Source organism: Gallinula chloropus (assembly GCF_964237585.1).
Source record: "Gallinula chloropus genome assembly, chromosome: 6".
Taxonomy (NCBI): domain Eukaryota; kingdom Metazoa; phylum Chordata; class Aves; order Gruiformes; family Rallidae; genus Gallinula; species Gallinula chloropus.
Window position 1 is genome coordinate 16013153 of NC_140091.1, and position 19706 is coordinate 16032858.

Below are 19706 nucleotides of genomic sequence, written 5' to 3' on the forward strand. Positions count from 1 at the left end.
AGCTACAGGGGGAACCTCATGCTCATAAATTTTTGCCTGTCTTAATAGGATAGGTATCATTATCTTGGGCAGCCAGACATCTACAGTAACAGAAGCAAAATGACTGCTAAATAATATATTATCGTTAATAATTAAAATACCCAAATTATATTCAAACAATCCATGGATGTTCTCTTCCCCCAAAGGAACTGAAAGGCAATCTGTGATCATCTGGGTTTCCTATGGACTACAAGGACCCATGTAAGATTTTACAGCACAGGCCCTAAGTCATGGTAAATTCACAGACCAGTGTACAACTTCCTGTGCATATCCAATAACTGTCACTACTGCTGCATGGTGTCTCTTTCCACTCCTGTTCCATGAATAACACAATTCTTTCTGTCAGTGACAGCAGGTAAATTTTACATATGTGACCAGCCAGCAGGATGTACAGTAATGACTGCCCTGCTTTTCCCTGCTCACAACACAAGTCCCCTAAGGAAGAATTAACATCATACTACTCACTCCTGCAAAATACTACATGGCATCAAGAACCTTGCCTCCAACAAGACTTAGCCAAAACTTGAAGTGTTTTTATTATTGAAATCAATTAAAGAATTCAGCCAAACATTGTTATGTATGAAGCTTTCAAAAACTTAACATAATTCTGGATGCTCTGGCTCTTGTTCTCTGACTTCTGCAGTCTATTCTCCATTTCTTTCAACAATACCTCATGGCGACTTTCATTCTAAAGAAAAAGGGAAATGCAATGCAACTCAGCAATAAAACACAAATCAATCAAAATAATACTGTAAGACAACTAGTACCTAATTTTTATAAGCCTTATTTACCCATAAAGTTTTTCAGAAGCTCCACAAAACTGAAGATTCCCAAAAGGAACTTGAAATATTGAAGCTTCATTTATGTTCAGACAGGACCAAGCCAGACATGTTTGAATAGACTTATAATGCAAAAAAGAGCTGGAAAGGTAAAAACCTATCTTCAGAATTTTTATCATGAAAGATTTCTAACATCTTAGATCTATTACAGACTTAACACTCATGTCGATTTTTCCAGGAAACATCTGTTATTAATCTCTGATGTAACGTGACTGTTGGTGCCTATTGTTCCATATTTAAAAAGATGATTGATAGCAACATTGCCTGCTCATAGTTCCATACCTAATGCAGATCATAGATAATTTGTTATGTAAATACTACAGATATTAAGGTCTTTTATGTCTATTACAGATTTCAGATGCTAGGTGCTTAAAAATATTCAACTTCAAAAAAATGTAACTAAAGTCTTCAGATTTAAATCCAGACTTAGAAAAAATGATCAGGTTACAAGGAATAACTGCATAACATTACCTTCACTACCCTGTTTTATTTCCAGGTTCACTACAGCAGGACTAAGACCATTTTATCATGGCCATAATGCATTCTTAGTTATACGTAAGTGTAATTGGAATAAAAAGCAAGCAATTATTTTAGAACAGTTCTTCTCTCTGACATATATACCTTTCATATTTATATTTTAACTCTAACCTCAGAAGGGAAACCATTTGAAACTATACTTTATTTCCGACACAGAAGGATTAACAGGAGTGTTCTGGCAAGTGATGTGAATTCTTATCCTCTAGGACTACTGATTCTCTGAGTTTCTTTGTCTTTAGCCATTGGTGTGAGGATATAAAACTAATAAGAAATTACTTGTAAATTAAAATATACTAGTAATTTGATTGAACATAGCAAATTTAAATAATTTTAAATATAACTATGTTCTTGAGATCCATTTCTGTTCCCAAACTCAGTAATTGGACTACTATGAATTTTACAGAAAGCAGGACGAGGCTGAAAAATAAACAGTGAAATAACCTACAGATATGATAAAAGTAGCATAAAAAGAGATTCCTTTAAAACTGATTAAAAGGAACAAAAAATTCTGCCAAGAAATGCAAACCTCTCTACTTGTTTCTTAAATTGCAGAGGGAAATAAATTAGGATTTAATTTTGAGGATGCACAACTGTCAGTAAAGGTGTAGCAGTACAAAACAATCTGTTCTGAAACTCATACCACTGGCAGTAACTCCCTCCATAATGTTACATTTCCTTGGACCTTGATACTATATCAAAACCAAGCAATGTAACTGCAGGAAAGCAAAAATCCAAAACCACACATAGAGGGTGATGTACATTTTCAGGTTCTTTTCAAGACTCCAAGACTTTAAGATAAATGTAATCAGTGAATCTTTAAGGAGATTTCATGACAAGAGTAGGAAAAATCAATTTGAAATACAACATACTGTTTCTAGCTCACCATAAACCTCTAGTAACCAAAAGCTCTAAAAGATGACTGAACAACCAAACTAGGATCTCTGAAGGTAAAGGCTCTGATTAAATGGTCTTTTAGCCTCTTTCAACTGAATCACAGCACCCTCCCTGCCTCCACTCCCAAAAAGATGATGTGAGTGTCTGATCTTAGTACACCTCATTGGGGAAAGGTACTTAATTTCTTTCTTAATATTAGGATATGTTAATTTTCTTATTAAATATGATTAAAATTCATATCCCAATTAAATCTGAGCTTTTCTGGGGAAAAAAATAAAGACAATTTTCTTTATTTTCTATTTAACATAGTAAGAAGTTCCTATTAAAAATATTTGAAGTTGTATGAAATGCTAGCTGTCTAATTTTGTTTCAAGAACATTTTTGTCTTAGTGTAAAAATTTATGAAAACACACTGGTTTCAGAACCAAATCTGATGTCTTCTTTTCTTCTTGAATAAAGTTTGCATTTAGGTTGGCTTAATTTTATTCTTGAATGCTTCAAGACAGAATATTGTTTTTGAGAATGCCGAATGGTGGTAGCAAACCTTTTTATCATCTTCTGTGTTTATTTTAACTAGCTTTATTACTGATCACAGGACAAATCTCTAACTGTATCAAAACTGATTACAGCAAATGATATGCCATTCATTACTTGTCTAGGAAATTCAGATATGTTTGACATTTTATTAATAGAAAATGTATCAAGAATTTTTGGATTAGATAAAATAGCAAGTTAAACCTTTTTGTTAGTTCTCCAAAAATACCTTCTTAAATTGTGGCTCAGCTAAATAGGTAAGTATCAGTGTATCTGAATGTTGACATTTAAAGCCTTGACACTTTGAAATATAAGAATATCTCTTTTATTACTAACTGCATTTGTGTGTAACACTAGTATATAAGCTGAAATCTTTACATAAAGTCAGAATCTTACATCAACTCAAGAAAAAAAAAGATACCACTATGTTGTTATGGAACTGTTACTCATTTATTCATATGTAGGTATGCTTACTGAACATAATTAGTCTGAAAGGGAAATTAATACATGATACATAGCTTTTTGATTTTTTGTCTCGCTAGGAAAATTGGATTGAATAAGAGATGTAAACTCTTGTCAAGTTGAATGACTTTGCTGTTCCCTGAAATGTGTATCAATTGTTTTAAAACTGTGTTTTTCGGTAAAACACATTTTATGTAAATGGCAATGTGGTAAGTAATTTCTTAAGTCATAAACTGTATTATTTACTCACTTGGTGGAATAAGCAGAGGAGTTGTTCTTTCTCTTCTTGCCTCTCTCTCACTTCAGTTTCAAGCATGAGCATTTTTGCCTGAAGAGCTTGTTCTTTGTATGACATTTTTTCAAGTTCTTCAGCTACCTATAATAGGAATGAGAGAAACAATGTTTATTTACTTCCACTTAAAGCTCAAACCAGATGATTTTCTTATCCCTCAGCATTAATAGCTCTATTTCCTACTCTGTCATCTAATACTTTAGTTGTTCCCCATGCAAAAGAACTAAAGAAATCTGGGAAATATTCTGGCTAAATTTGAAAGAGGTTTCAATTTGGAGGAAAAAAAAGTATTATTGTGAGGGAGGTAACTTACAAATGAGATACAAAAGCAAGACAAACATTATTTTTTCAAAACCAAATTGATATCCTCAGACAGTATTGAGAAAATTCAGTTAGTTTATTTTAATATGATTAATCTGAGACAGAAATTACAACTTCATCAAAATTTCTGATAAAACAAATATATTTCAACACAATCTAAATTCCTACATTTCATTCTGCTTCTGGCCAGACCAGAGTCAACCTTCCCTAGCAGCCAGCCCAGGTGAGCTGAGTTAGCCTGTGCTGTTTCCACATCTTCTGACATCACCTCCCCATAAATGGGGCTAATCGAGGAAGGGTACTCCTAGGTCCTTTCAGGGCAGTCTGAGTGTGGCTGGGGAGCTGGGCTTGTCCTTGCATTATGCAGCACTCTAATTGCCGGGCTGGTAAGGTACTCTGTGTTATAGCTGGGTGCGAGTGTAACTGGCTGTTACTGTTCTACTTTCACCGTGCTTCTGTCAGTAAAGTGTCCTTATCCCAACCCCTAGAGGCTCTGTCTGTTTCTCTTTTTGGAGTTGGTGAGTTGTGTGTGGTACTCAGCCACTGTTTGGGGCTGAACCACCACACATTGGTTCTTCCATTTGGTTTACTGTTTGCAGCGTTTCTACAAACAACAAATCTCTGCTTAATACTGAAAGTGTACAATGCTTTCCTCTAAAATGAGATGGATTTCAACACCAAAGTTCTTATTTTCTTGAAAACAGGTAGACCACAAGAAAAAGGCAAGATTAGACTTGTGTTCAGAAACCTTTTAACGTATGTGTGGGATTTAATATCAGGTAGCTAAAGGATTTTGCTTTGTCGCCAAAAAATGCTGGTGGAATGTCAGTCCACTGAACTTCGCCATTACAATAGGATGCAAATGCCATAAAGTAGCTGAGCTGTGCAATTCATATGTAAGCATGTAGAATTTCCAGTAAATTTTTAGTATTGCTCCCTACATAGAAAATAATTTTGTCCCATCTTTTCTCAAACACATTTGGATTTAACACTATTTTAAAATGGAAAATGACAAACAAGATTAAAAGATACATTAAATCATCGATACCATTTTTCTTCCTTCTTCCAAAGCAGACTCCAGTTGTCTAGTTAATCCATTATATTCTGCAATTTTCTCTTCAAGCTGTAATTTACTGCACTGAAGACTCTCATCTTCTTTTTTCAGCTGACAAGCAAGTTCTTCATTTTGAAATTCCATCTTTTCTAATTGCCTTTAAACAAAATAGGTGAATGCATTATAATTCATTATAGCAAAAAAGTAGGGTTTAATTGCAGTTGGATTTTTTTAAAGTTACCTTTTAAGGTCTTCATATTTTATCTGAATGTTATGGTTTTCTTCTTCTAAGGAGCAACAGCCCATGGAATTGACACTGTCTTCCTCCTATGAAAAATAACAATTCATTTCTAGCTGAAGAGACCTATGTGCAGGATATTACAGAGTAAAAGTAAGCTTCCCTATTACAATCCAATCAAACAATTTAACTGCAGTCTCAGGTAAACACTATGTTGTATTCAAGTAAGCATTATCTCATATTTAAAACAAATAAGATACAGCCAAAGTAGCAGACTACATCTTTCTGGGAATGGTTTAAGACTGAAACCCTGCCATGTAGCACAGTGAAGTCCTAACCAAACCCATATGCTGCTCATGCAGCCTTGCGTATTAGGAGCTGGCCAGGTCTACCTCTTTATGAAGGAAAAGCTTTAGATTCTGGCAAAAATGAAGTCCCTCACACTAACAGTCACAGGAATCAAAAAAATAATACCACATATATATACAGATACCACAGAAGAAGAGTGTAGCACTGGCGAAATATTTCGGAAAACAATGAATATCAAAAAAGGCAATCCAGGTTATAAGAAGAGCTGTAGCAGAAGCCAAAGAAAACAAGCCAAATTGTCTTCATCTGTTCGGCATCTCAGCTGTTAAATATTTTCTTTAAATCTGGAACCAGTAAATTATATTAATATAGATTATAAAATAAAATATAAGAGTATTGCTGCTATTACTACCATCCATCAACAGCTGATTAGTAATAGCTAACAGCCACATCACCAGCCTCCTGGTACTGTTAAGGGGCCACCTCCATCATCCATGGGACTACCTCAGGTAGTTCCATCCAGTAATGTGATCTGAAGTTGCTGACCTTGCTTATGTGAATTGCAGGCTGTTCAGCTATCAGACTGGTAGTAGCAGAAACCTCCAGCACAGGGGCAGTAAACTGATGTCCTGGTCCAGCTGAACAGAGACCAGGATTTCTGCATGTGGGCCAGTTCTTTGGAAAGGAATTGTCCTAAATTCCAATCATAAGATCAAGGGGCAGACTCTAGAGGATGTCACCAAGATTTAATGCTGAACTTTAACTGTTGTTCCACTAGATGAGTGATTATATTCCCAATTAATTCATTACACTTAAAGGGGTTTTTTGCATTTATTCAGGAAAACATGTAGCTAGATTAAAATTATATATGTAATTTTATTTATGCATTTCAAAATTAATTGTTGCTTAAGTACTTTGATAAGCAAAGACTGCTCTATGAGTTTATGAGGATTCCTAGAAGTATTTAAAATATGAACAAGAACAAAATTTAATGCTATGAAGATCATCTTCCCAAGAAATTTAGAACAAAATCAAGAGCTATTTTTAATAGGCATTTAAAGTCTATAGTGAAATAGACTCACTGTGTTCTAGCAAGATATTCTCTTTTAACTGAAAAGCACAACAGGAAAAAAAGAAAACAAAAAAACCCCAAACAGACCTGCCATTGAAGTAGATGACAAAGCTGAGGAATATTCACATTCAGGCTTAAGAGAACACAAGCAGTAATACCAAAACCCTGCTGAAAACAGAAATTATCCTATTAAAGTATAGTTTAAAATATATTTTATTAACCAATACAATGTAATAACTAAAATATTGAAGTTGTACATCCTCCACAATATAATTTGGCTATTTACTTGAGTAAGTATTGCCTGTTTTATAAATTAGTCATTAAAAACAAAATGAATGTGGGTTTAAATTATTCTATTAGATACAAAAAATAACTAGACTTAAATACTTATTTCCAGGGAAGAAACACACATTTCAGGACTCAAATATTCAAAAGGCCTCAAGAATAGACTCAAGAGACACAGAATCTAAAAGTAAATATAAGTAGCTAGTCTTGGCACATAATGAGTTCAGGTAAATATAGCTGGTGATAGTTTTATTTGCATGGTGCTATTTCTGCAGTTGATGTTTTTGATTTATGAAGCAAATAACAAAGGAAGCCGCACAACTGTCACACTAATAGGAAAAAAATGTTCCAGAGACTTTCTTCCACATAATTTTCTCATTTATCTTTAAAAATCAGCATGTTCTATGCACCTGAACCTGCAGCTCCCTAAGGCCTTTGCATTTCTGTGCATGGATCCTTTCCCAGGATGTAAGCTTTCCCTGATATCCTTGCTTTTCTTCAGCTGCTTTCAGCAAGTGACAAACATGTTCTAACTCCTTTAACTGAGCCTCCATTTTGTCCCTCACCTGCATTGTAGCATCACAGGAGAAAAATATAAGTGAAAACACATAGATTAGTTGTAACACTTAACGGCTTTCCATGTAAGTAATAAATCTGAAATGCTACAGAAGTTGCAGAATGTCACCTGTTCTATAAATACTGATGAATTTACAAGTTTATCATTGAAGGAACTTCTGTCTCTGCATTTCATTAAAGATTCAGTAATGCTCACAATCAATACTTACAAAATGATGCAAGTGTTAGTAGTTAATGCAATACCCCCACTATGTTTTCAATTTTTACTGCAATATACTGTGGAAAATGGACTAGACACACTAAGTTATTTAGAGGAAAAACTCTGACCATACAACTATTGCAGAATTTGAAGAGGGCAACACCTAAAGCCACAGGCAACACCTAAAACACAGGCAACACCTGAAGCCCCAGTACTCTGCTTAGGGGATTGGAAAAGATATTTTCTGTTCTACAACTGAATCATTGAAAAATAAAATCATTATCAACTAAAATTAACATCTGAGACACTTCTCTGTGAGGACTAATTCTGTTCCCTAAAACAGAACATTGCAGGCAACGCAAAACCTGTTTCTCCCTCAGCTTTACCGCTTGAAAGAATATGTATTTTGAAGAGCAGTTGAACTGAGGAAAGCAATTAGTTTTCTGATGCTTTAGAATATGTTGTGTTATAGTATTTAGCTCCACCTGCTGAAAAAACTTAGAACTCAACTCTGTGTGGATTCTCTTTTTTTAACAGCTTGTTAAAACAACTTGTACTGCAAAGTTTTAAAATAGGTGTGCTTCCTTATACAACTTTCATAGCTGTTCTGTCAAGAGATCTAGTTTTAAAATCAACAGTAACAATATATTTTTAGAAGTCATGAAATGAATTCCTGAATTCTAAAATAGCAGCCCAACTCCTCAGTCATTACTCTAGGAACCATTTCTCACCTGTTTGCAACTTTAGAGCATCCAAAAACCCGTTAGCTCACAAATAAGCATTAGTAAAACATTCAATTAATTTAAAATCAATGTTATAGATGGGCAAATAAACTAAAAGAAGCCAGTAGCTTGTGATTTCTAATAAAAGGAAACATCCTTTATTATGGTGAAACTTACCATATCTACTTCTAAGCATTTGTTTTCTGTTATTCTTTTGTTTTCATTTAAGACTCTTTCATATTTGGATTTCAATTCTTCTACTGCTGTTTGTAATTTTTGTACCTAGGACACAATATAATTTTTACATACTTTCAATGTGTTTCTTTTAAATATGAGAATCACTAATACGAAGCATAAAGTAAAGCCTTTGATTTCTGAATAGAATCCCAAGTTTTGTGGTATTATTTATTATCCTACTTACTACACCAAATATAAAAGAGTAACCAGGTAAAGAGAACAGCAATGGAGAATGAGCTACAGTTGTGCTACAGAAGCAGCCAGCATGACTTGCCCTTCTCTTGCCAGATAACAAGTTTTAAGCAAGGGGAGGTCCCATCTGCAATCACCACATCTATGGCCTAGTGACTCCCAGCCCATTCTGTGCTAAAGGTCGGCTTTTCCCTGGATCTACACCTCCCATCTTAAAGTTAGCAACGAATTTAATTGTGCTGGAGTGATAAGTGAAGACTGCCAGTGAAATGGAACCTCTCCTATAGCATCCCCCAGGGGTCTGTCTTGGGACTGGTGCTCTTTAACATCTTTATCAATGACATCGCTGATGGAATTGAGTGCACCCTCAACAAGTTTGCAGATGACACCAAGCTGAGTGGTGTGGTTGACACAACAGAAGGAAAGGAAGCCATCCAGAGAGATCTTGACAGGCTGGAAAGGTGGGACTGGGGGAACCTAATGAGGTTCAACACTGCAAAGTGTAAGGTGTTGTGCTTGGGCTGGAAGAATCCCAGACATGGATACAGAGTGGGAGAAGAGCTCCTTGAGAGCAGCCCTGCTGAGAAGGACTTGGGGATTCAGATAGATGAGAAACTTAACATGAGCCAGCAGTGTGCTCTTGCAGCTCGCAAGGCCAATGGTTTCCTGGGCTCCATCAGAAGAGAGGTGGCCAGAAGGGACAGGGAGGTGATTATCCCTCTCTACTCTGCCCTTGTGAGGCCCCATCTGGAGTCCTGTGTCCAGGTCAGGGCCCGCAATACAAGAAGGATGTGGAACTGTTGGAAAGGGTTCAGAGCAGCCACAAAGATGATTAGAGAGCTGGAGCACCTCCCCTATGAGGAGAGGCTGGAGGAGCTGGGCTTGTTCAGCCTGGAGAAGAGAAGGCTGAGGGGGGACCTTATTGCAGCCTTCAGTACCTGAAGGGAGCATACAAAGAGGAGGGGAATCAACTTTTTGAAAGGGAAGACACTGGCAGGACAAGGGGGAATGGATTAAAGCTAAAGGAAGGGTTAGATTAGATACTAGGGGAAAGTTTTTTATAGAGAGAGTGGTGAGGTGCTGGAACAGGCTGCCCAGAGAGGTGGTGGATGCCCCGTCCCTGGAAGCGTTCAAGGCCAGGTTGAATGGGGCCCTGGGCAGCCTTGTGTAGATCCAGGCCTGGAGGTTGGTGGCCCTGTGGAGCTCTATGATCCTTGAGGTCCCTTCCAACCCATGCCATTCTATGATTCTATGATAACTACATATCACTTGGAATCAATGTTCTGAAATTCCTTCTCTGCGAAAAAAGCCAAATACAAAGAAAAAAAAAAAGAATTGATAAAATGCCAGATTTAAGTCCAATTTGTATGGTTTGGTATTTTCAATGTGGACCTACTAATGTAAACACAGAAAGTGACAGCTCTGACTTCAATGAGCTTCAACCAGGTTTCACACAATTCAGTAAGGATTAAGTGTACCAAGAGATAGTGTGGAGACTATCCTTGGATATGGTTTGTAATGGCATACTCTCATATAACCCTCAATATGACAGTATTTCAGTCAACATGAAAACAAATCTGTTTTTTACAAATAATATCTTTCTCATTTCTACAAAACAGTTAAGTTTTAAAACCCCTTTTTGAACTTTTCAAATATACTAGTCACCTGACTTCTATACTGTTGAACAAGGTTTTCTTGCAGTTTTGCCTTTTCTTGCAGATGTAGCAGTTCATTTTCAACAGAAACAGTACTGTTTTCCAATGTAGCAAGGGAAGCCTTGAAAAAACATGGAAAATATAAAAACTGTAAGGGTGTTATTCAAATAACATTTTACAATATGATATTACTAGCAAGTGACCTGCAGACATTAGAGAGCAATGCGATTATTTATCCTGTCAAACAAAAATTATAACTCACAGTTCATTTGTCAGCTCATTAGGATAATAAATTTGGAGGATAAATGTTAGAAACCCTGTAAACCCTTCAAATGAAATTTGTAATTGAGCTAAACTCAGTTCTTTAATTTGAAAGAGAATTGTAGAAACCTAGAATAATAGGTTTTAATTAAGAAAATTTCTTTAATTAAGAAAACCCTGGTTAAGTGGATAAGATAATCAGGCAATCCTGTTCTTATATTTCCCATAGATTCCACCAATATTTTTTCAATGTCTCATTTTCACTTACTGTAAAAAAGGATGGCAAAATTTATTCTACAGGTTTGAGATCTCTAGACAGAAGGCCCAAAGGGAATGAATATGGCTATTTCATTAACGTAGCAGAAATGCAGAGCCATTCAACAATGATTTAAAATAATCTCACCTTGAATTTTTCATTTTCAAGGTAAATCTTTTCGTTTTCAGAGTTAACAGAATTTAGTTTTCCAAGAATTTCCTCATCTGAGTTTCTTCCCCATTCTTCCTTTCTTTTCAGTTCTGCCAAAAGGCTCGTGATCTGCCTTGTTAGGTAGGTAATAACATCTATATCACTTACAATGCTTACAATGCTTCCAAAACCCTCACTATGCAAATTAAATTGTACCTTAATTCTACTTAATTGTTCCTTTATAATTAAAAGGAAAAAAATTGGGAAAACCCATTTCTGCATCCCAAGAAAGCAGTATCTACTGAAATAAGAAACAGCATAGTAGTTTCTAGCAAGTTTGGGCTAATTGGAAGTATGCAGAGGAAAGAGCATGCCCCTTAATTCCTCCAAACAAGTAAGTTTTTTAAAATTGAGAAATGCAGCAGAGAATACCTAAATATTTTCTAGTTTCCAACATGTTAATTCTGCTCAGAATTTTGAAACATGAATACATAAACTTGTTTACATTGTCACCCTCCATGCTACACTACTAAGTATCAAGACTGACTACAAAACAAAAAAGCAACAGTTTCTTACTTCCTGAGATCTTCTGTTTGAATTTCTAATGTTGCCTTTTGTTCCACTATGCTATCATTCTTTTTTTTCCAGACATCAGAAGCTGACAGTATCTCAGACAGTTTGACTTCCTAGAGAATACAGGAGTTATGAATTATATAACAAAGGAACACCACTACAGAAGACCACAGAATCACAGATTCACAAAATATACTGAGTTGGAAGGGACCCCATTGAGTTCAACTCCTGGCTCCACCACCTAGTTCTACACCATTTTCTGAACACAAGACCTAGTTAATAGAAGATGGATTAGATCTCCCTAGTGCAAAGCAATACGCTTTTTCTTGTCTCAAAAATACACAATTACACATATTTTAAAAACTTACAGTACGTAAGTACAGATATATTCAGTTAAGCGCTGTATATCAATGGTAGAATAATTTAAAATGTATGGTGAAAATATTCTTGTACAACAAAAATGTCTCCAATATATCTGTACTACCTATAAAGTAGATATATTAATACAAATTTAAAATTCTGCTGGAATATTTTAAGAATAAGAAAGGCAAAGTTAAGCAAAGTCTCAAAGCAGCATGGATAATTAACTAACGTGCTATCTGGAAAGTACACCAGGTCTTCAATAAATAAGGAAAGAAACCACTTCTCTTGCTACTATTTGAAGCATATAACTTCATGGCTTAAGACATTCACAGTACAGGAACCTTTTCCTTAACCTAGGTGCAAGAAAATACAAGAGCTACAAACACAGTGTGACCAAGTAATATTTCTGGTTTTCTACAGGTGAAAGGTTCTAGACTCAGTTTAAAACAATACAGTGTGACATTGCTCACACCATAGCCACTTACACGTTCTCTTATTCTGGAGGTTAAATTTTCCACAGCTGCTTCAAAGCATTCACCACACTGTTTCTGGGACCTGACTGCTTGTTTCAGAGCTGTCTTCTTTCGCACACTTGTTTCCCTTAAGGCCAAAATCTGGTGCTTGCATTCACAAACTTGAAGTTTCCACTCTGCTATTTTCTTTTCCAGACTCTCCAGTATAATTAAACATCAACTATTTTAAAATTCTATACCTTAACAGATCGTTTTGTGACACAACATCATCAGGAATAGCAATTGCATTTATAATGTTTCCGTGATGTCTTTGTATTTCAAATCTCATGGCTGATACAAAGAGCTAACCAAGATATGTATAGCAATAGGAAAGAGAAAATAATATATGTATATGTATAATAAACTCATTATAAAGACAATCAAGAGAATAGGTTGAGGAAGTGCAGAAGCAGGCAGGAGTAGGGGGAAAGGCACCAATCTAACCATTGTTGCGTGCTCTTGGAAATGAATGCAGAATTTTAATGCAGAAGACATGGCATGGATGGTAAACCCACTTCGGAGGAGGAAAATAAAAGTGGTTTTATCATCCCTAGTAACTGCTTTCTGTAGAGAATATCATGTAGTAGTGGTCTCTGCTCAGAAGCTATAGTGAGCACACACATAACTAGTGCTGGAGGTCAGTATAGTTGCATATGAAATCGGAATATGAAAGTTAAGCGTGAGTCAAGAAGCTATAAAAGGCCAGGGTCTTTTCTTGAATATATGTATTATGATATGGTCTGTAATTAGATGACAATAGAGTATTTTCTTACAAGATCTGTGACTCTTTCCCATGCATGTAATACACCTACTCTTTTAACAAAACCAGAATAGTTTACTGAATAAATTATTTTTCTTCAGTAATTGTATTTGTCATTCAATGGCCAGTGAAGCAGAAAATACAAAAAGAAAAGTTTAAGTGCTGCCTTGCCCACAGCAGACAATTATTTAAATATCATTAAAACATGCTATGATAGAAGTTTAAACCGTGTTGGTAATTCACACGTTGCAAAGACAACAAATAACTATAATTTCCCCAGTACTTGACTTGGAAGCACTCAGGAAATTCAATACATTTGCATTACATGTGTTTTAACGCATTTAAGTGCATTATCAGATGTGTACAATGCAATCGAGACAACAGCTCAGTTCTACACCTCTCATCATATTATCTTTTCTACTGTTGTTAATATTTCTGACTATATATATTTTTACATCTCTCCGATGAAGTGAGTGTACTGATCCTACCCAATCCAGGAAGCTGACCTCTCTAATTTCAAGACTTTGGTATTTTTTTATCTATATAGCACTTATTTTTAATATGAATGGAAAAAGACCAGATATTACAACACTACATGATAACATACAATAAAATCAATACTGGACTCAGCTTCAAAGAGAATCTCAGATGTGATTATTTTTAAGGTGCTAAATCTTATGAAAAACATGCCCAAACTACCAGGAGACAGCTATGTTCTTAATGACAAGTCCAAGTTTCATTCATATTACTTACTACTCTTCTGCCTAATTACAGCAATGTCAGTAGGCAGGCAGTGTAAATAAATTTGTTTCAAGCCACTGATAAATACCCTAATAGTAAGAAAGATTAACGCATTTGTTTCCTATATTTGAGTCGAGGCCTGATGCTTCAATTATGTTCTACACAAATAAAGACCAGTGTGACATACCATTTACCTACTGACTACATCAATGTGTCAGCCTTATACTATTTGCCAGTCACTAGAAAATATACATACTGTGCATATGAGAGGATATCTGTCAGTACAGGTCCCGCTAACAGCCCCAAAACTTATCCAACATCAATGGAAAACGTATGCAGTTTCCCAACTGACAGATGGTCTCAGTTACTGGGACTCACCAAAAGGAAAAGTATTGCTTCAAAAAATTAAATTATAAAAACCCCAAACACCCATGAAGTGGTTTTCATATATAGATTCTTATAGGAAATTTAATAAAGATGTAACTTGGGGGTGGTGGCAGGAGAATACCTTTAATAGAGCAAGCACAAAATCTGAGTCTATGTACAAACTTTACCTGTTGGTGTAAGTAAAAAACTGTTATTCCCTGTAATAACTGCAGGAGGTCACAATCACACTAAGAATAAGTGCTTGAGCATTATTCAGTGGCTGAGGTAAATTTAAATTAAAAATTAATTTCATAAGGGTAAGGCTAAGCTTTCACAAGCTTTTGCCCAGATGCTAGCAAAATCATCACCAGGATTTAAGCCAACAATGGACTTCAGCACTTTAAGAGCAAACAAATAAAACTTCTGAATAAAGATTGAATGAAATTACAGTTGCCTTATGAAGTTACTTTATCTATCTAATGAAAATATTGTTAGAATTCTATAACTGTACTAGACAAGACAAGAAAGCAATTGTTATTCAGAAGAAAACATTAGGTCTTTATACAGACATAGACACACATGGCTTATTTTGAAATTGAGTTGGTATAGGTTCCTTAATAACTTCAAATAATATAATTAACAGGGGATGTACGGTACTAAAAATAATTTCAAAGTTAGAAATACAATGTTTTTGGCCATTTTTTTTTCATGCCTGTTTTTGATAAATTTCAAGTACTGAAATCTGAGGTCACATGCAGCTCCAGGCCCTGACATGACCTCTTCCTTGCTTTGTTCTAAAACCAGGAACTGAGGCAAATGGCAAAACTTACCTCTTGCTTTTTAAAACAGAAAAAGGAAACAATTTCACCTACATTAAACAACATGACTCATTAGTCTTAAGTGTTTCACTCAGTATTAAAAGATTTATTGATTCTTTCACAGACAATAAAAAGAAACAGTTGATAATTTAAACACCCTTATCTTAGAACAGAAACTCATCCTGGAGACTTGCCCATCTCTTTCCATAAATTTTTAGAGAGACTGACTCAGCATTGATATCTATCTTCCGGACAGCACAGTAAGGTGAGTGCAAATGCTTCTATGAGTGTTTAACTTCTTCAGCAGAGCTGTTAGTATGCACAAGTTGAGAAAAGAAAAGACCCAACCTTGCAATTAAGATAGTGTGGTCAGGCAGATGATTGTGTAAAATATAAGTGCTAATGACTTTTACTGTTTGGGATTTCAATTGATACTTTAAGATTCAATTCTAAAGCATCCATGTTAAACTCTAACCACAATGTCTTTGCTATTTTTTCCAATAAACCGAAACACAAGTAAAATATGTTGACCTCCATTTTCCCTTTTAATTCATCATTTTCCACTTCTTTTCTTTGAACCTGACGTTGTAAATGAGCAGCTACTGACTTCGCTGATCTTGACAAGTTGTCCTCTTTCTGTACATTGACCTCAGAAAGAAACACAAATCTGTTAGTCTGTGGAGGTAAGACATGTGATGCTTTACTTTGCCATAGTTTTTAACTGACATTTGAGTGCCCTCAAGAGTTGGATATGTTAAAACACACTCTAGAAGTATATTCACAATCAGTAACTTGTTACTACTGTTATTAACTTTAAAGAGAACTCACCAACTTGAAAGAATGTATGTATAATTGATGCCACGTATTTAATTTAACACTGTAAGTAGCATGAATGAGGTCTGGAAGCACAAACTCAGATATCCAGGCTGAGCAAAAGCATATACCTAGCAGGCTGACCAAAATTAAGCTAATCAGCTCAGCCCTGATTAATTAGACATGAACTGATCTTCATTAAATACCAAAGACCACCAGCATACATTTAACTCAAACTCTTGGAAAGGGGATATACAAGAGACACCCTATGTCACCAGAACTGAGGTTGGATGGTTTTATGAAATTCCTTGTAACTTGATTCCTTTGGCTTGTTCTAAGGAACAAATAAGGAAAATGCATAGAAATAAGTCATATTATCAGTATAGACTAGAAGATCCTTGTAATGTACCAGTGCAAGTGTCCATTATAGATACTGGGAAGAAAGGCAGACTCAGACTCAATCACCTATTGATGAAAATGCCATTTAGTGGAGATAACACAGGAAGTGGATAGCACAGATAATCAGTTATCCCTTCAGATGCATGGCACCCCAAATTGTTCAACATTAGATATATCTCTAGATAGGGCACAGCATGCTTTGCAGACCCCATTAATTGAGGTTTCCTGGCATTATATTCAGCATTTCTGCTCTCAAGCAAAAGGATGTTTCTATGGCATTATACTGCTTCACTTCAGGTTAAAGATGAGGACATGTCAATTGCCAGGTGTGAAATTGGACACACCCACAGATGCCTCTATTACAAATAGCCAGCTACATTTATCCTGCAGTCAAGTGAGAGGTTCTCTTGGTCAAACAAAGAAAAATTCTCAAAGAATCATGGCTCTCATCAAATGCCAAGGAGTTACAGAAATCAAAGGACACCATTACTCCCTTTAAAGGTTTAACTGAGCCTACTCTGTCACTAATACCAAACCATGGTGCATTGCACAAGCATGAAGTGCACTTTAAGTACACAAGTCCTGTAACACAGATTGTTAAACTACCAGTAAAATAATTTTGAAACTTCTATAGTACCTTCCTATAAAGACAATTCTTTCCCTGTCATGGTTTCAGCACTAAGCCTCTTCCTTTGGTTCAGAGAATAAATGAAGTCTTGCCAGCCTTGATGATATTAGCTCTGCTGCCAGTACTACCTTTCCCTATTGCTAGAGCTTAAAGAGCCTTGGAAACTAACTATAAACAATACCCATTTAGTTTACTCTGTATTACTTCACTGCAAGTAATTTTTTCCCAGAACTATTGCAAATCTGTAAATGAGAAGCCACAAGCCATTAGTCTAGATGTATACCTCTGCCTGAACTGTAAGACATTAATGATAGGGATAAACCGTATCCTTGACAGGTTTGGATACGGTCTTGATGGGTTTAAGATAGTTCTGTTGGTAACTTCTCTCAGGATTTTCCTTTTTTTCATGCATCTTTGAAATAATTATTTTCTCAAAAATTAAAATTTGTAAATAGAAATCTACTGCACTGGGAGGAAACATTCCTTCCAACAGAACTGGTTACTTACTTTTTCAAGCTGAAGTTGGGATGAAAGTTCTTTAACATGTTTATCCTTTTCAAGTATTTTTCTCCTCAGATTCTTCATGGGAAAAAAACCCAAACAAACCAAATGAACAAATGAATTATTTTTATGCCTGCACCCAACAATGCAACAGTAATGCACACTGATGAACATTCAGCTGTAAAACTGAAATTCCATTTGGTGATGATAAGCCACAAATCCTCCAACTTTGCTACTGTCACTTGAAACTGTATAATTCTGTGACATAGCCATTTTCAGATATACAGCGTAGAACAAGAAGAGCCAGAAATTTTAATTTACTTACAGCATTTTGGGTTTCATATGCATTTAATTTCTCCATCAAAATCTCAATGTTTTTACTGTTTAACTACAAGACAGAAGCAAGAAACATTAAAAATTACTCCCAATTATAAATAATTAGCATTTTTTCACTTTTTAAAATTTGATACATATAATTTGCTACATATTAAAAATCTGGTACATATGAATATGCTCACATACTCATGAGGTACTTGGAGTTGGCATTTTAAACCCTAAAGATTCAATTTATCTTGTGCATAGAACTTCATAGCAGAAGAAAACAAACTACGATCATTCCATACATCACTTTATCTGAAAGAACTCTAGGTAGCATAAATACCTCAGTGTTACTTAACGAGTAGTCCAATAGTAAAAGCATACATACAACTCACAATATTTTAAAGATTAATATTAAAGCCTTTCAGAACCTTCAGTTCGATAACAGAATTTGCAGACTGAACCACAAAGCATAGGCTGTAAGCTCACAAAAATCAACCCACATAAATTGTTCCTACATATACAAAACAATTTACGTGCCTATAATGTTGTCAAATAAACTTCTCATTTTAAAATGTCCAATTTTGGGGGTGGGGAAACTTAAAAAAAAAAAAAAAGAGACTTGTGGGACATTCAGATTGTAAATCCTAAACTTTTTAATTTTACTACTGAGAAGAAAAATGTACTCCTTTGAGATGGAAACTTTGGCATCAAAAGTTTTACTACAACTGCTTACAGAGCATTAATAATATCCTGGCCTGTGTGTAAATGCTCAGAATGTTCTGTAATCTTGATCTCAGCTCCCAGCCAGGGTGAAACCATGACACATGTTTATCTGTAGTCAGTACGTAGACCCCAATTCTGCATCCAGGTTTCCACCTCTTTGAGCACTGGAAACTTAAACATATTCAGTAATAGTCCTACCCTTTCCTGACTACAGAGTCATGTTTGCTATTAGCAGAAAGTTAATATATTAACAGGAATGGTGTTTTGTGACCCCACAGTAACTTATCAGCAAAACCAGGAGTCGTTAGGAAACTTCCCAGAATTGAGAAGTGACTGTAAGCCTAAATTGCTCATACCATCTTTACTTTCTTGGGAAATTGTCTTCCCCAGAATCAGCTATCTATGAATTTTGTAACAATCAGCAAAAAGAATAAAAAGCCTCATGCTCTAAGATATCTAGCTAGCAGGGTCCATGAAAATCTGAAAATCAATAATACTATCTTTAAAAGTTAAAAATGAATGCTCATCTCTGTTAGGTTATAAGAATGAAAGGTTAGCTTTATGACTTCAGAAAGCAAGCCATGAAAGTCAGCAATGACAAACTGCATTTAAGAGAAAGCCGTGCTCTTCACTCTGTCAGGTTTCTATGCAAGTACCATACAATACTACTGTTAAATATCATTTCATTGTGATCCATGTGCTGCTTTAGCATACATAGCCTGTCAAATTCCTTCCAACTTTGCAGGAACTTTCTCAGTCCACAGGACATAATAACAAAAATAATAATAATCTTCCCAATGCACCTATTAAAGAAGATTATAAAACTAAATGTTAGTTTAATATTTGTGTAAGAAAGGTACATTTGCATTGAGTCTATGTTTATGTCTTATAGGTTGTCTTACTAGGTGTTCCAGACTCTCAGATTCTTTCCTTAGATCAGAAAAATGTTTTCCATCTTGGATGGTTTTTGTAGCTCTGTGATAATCTTTCTGATATGGCTGAATTGATGAACAGAGTTTTCTTGCTTCTCCAGGTGGCAAATAAGTTCTTCCCTGAAATAGCAT

General features: G+C 35.4%; 1 protein-coding gene across 1 annotated transcript; it reads right to left on the reverse strand.

The window, feature by feature from the left end:
- Positions 1-598: 598 nt before the first annotated feature.
- Positions 599-19706, reverse strand: ODF2L (outer dense fiber of sperm tails 2 like; the record flags this gene model as incomplete). The annotated part of the gene is given in 14 exon segments (XM_084265884.1): positions 599-727; positions 3556-3681; positions 4967-5129; positions 5214-5299; positions 5301-5336; positions 8551-8655; positions 10468-10578; positions 11122-11257; positions 11701-11810; positions 12546-12731; positions 15789-15905; positions 17605-17676; positions 17924-17986; positions 19545-19706. Coding segments are annotated over 14 exon segments (1602 nt in total).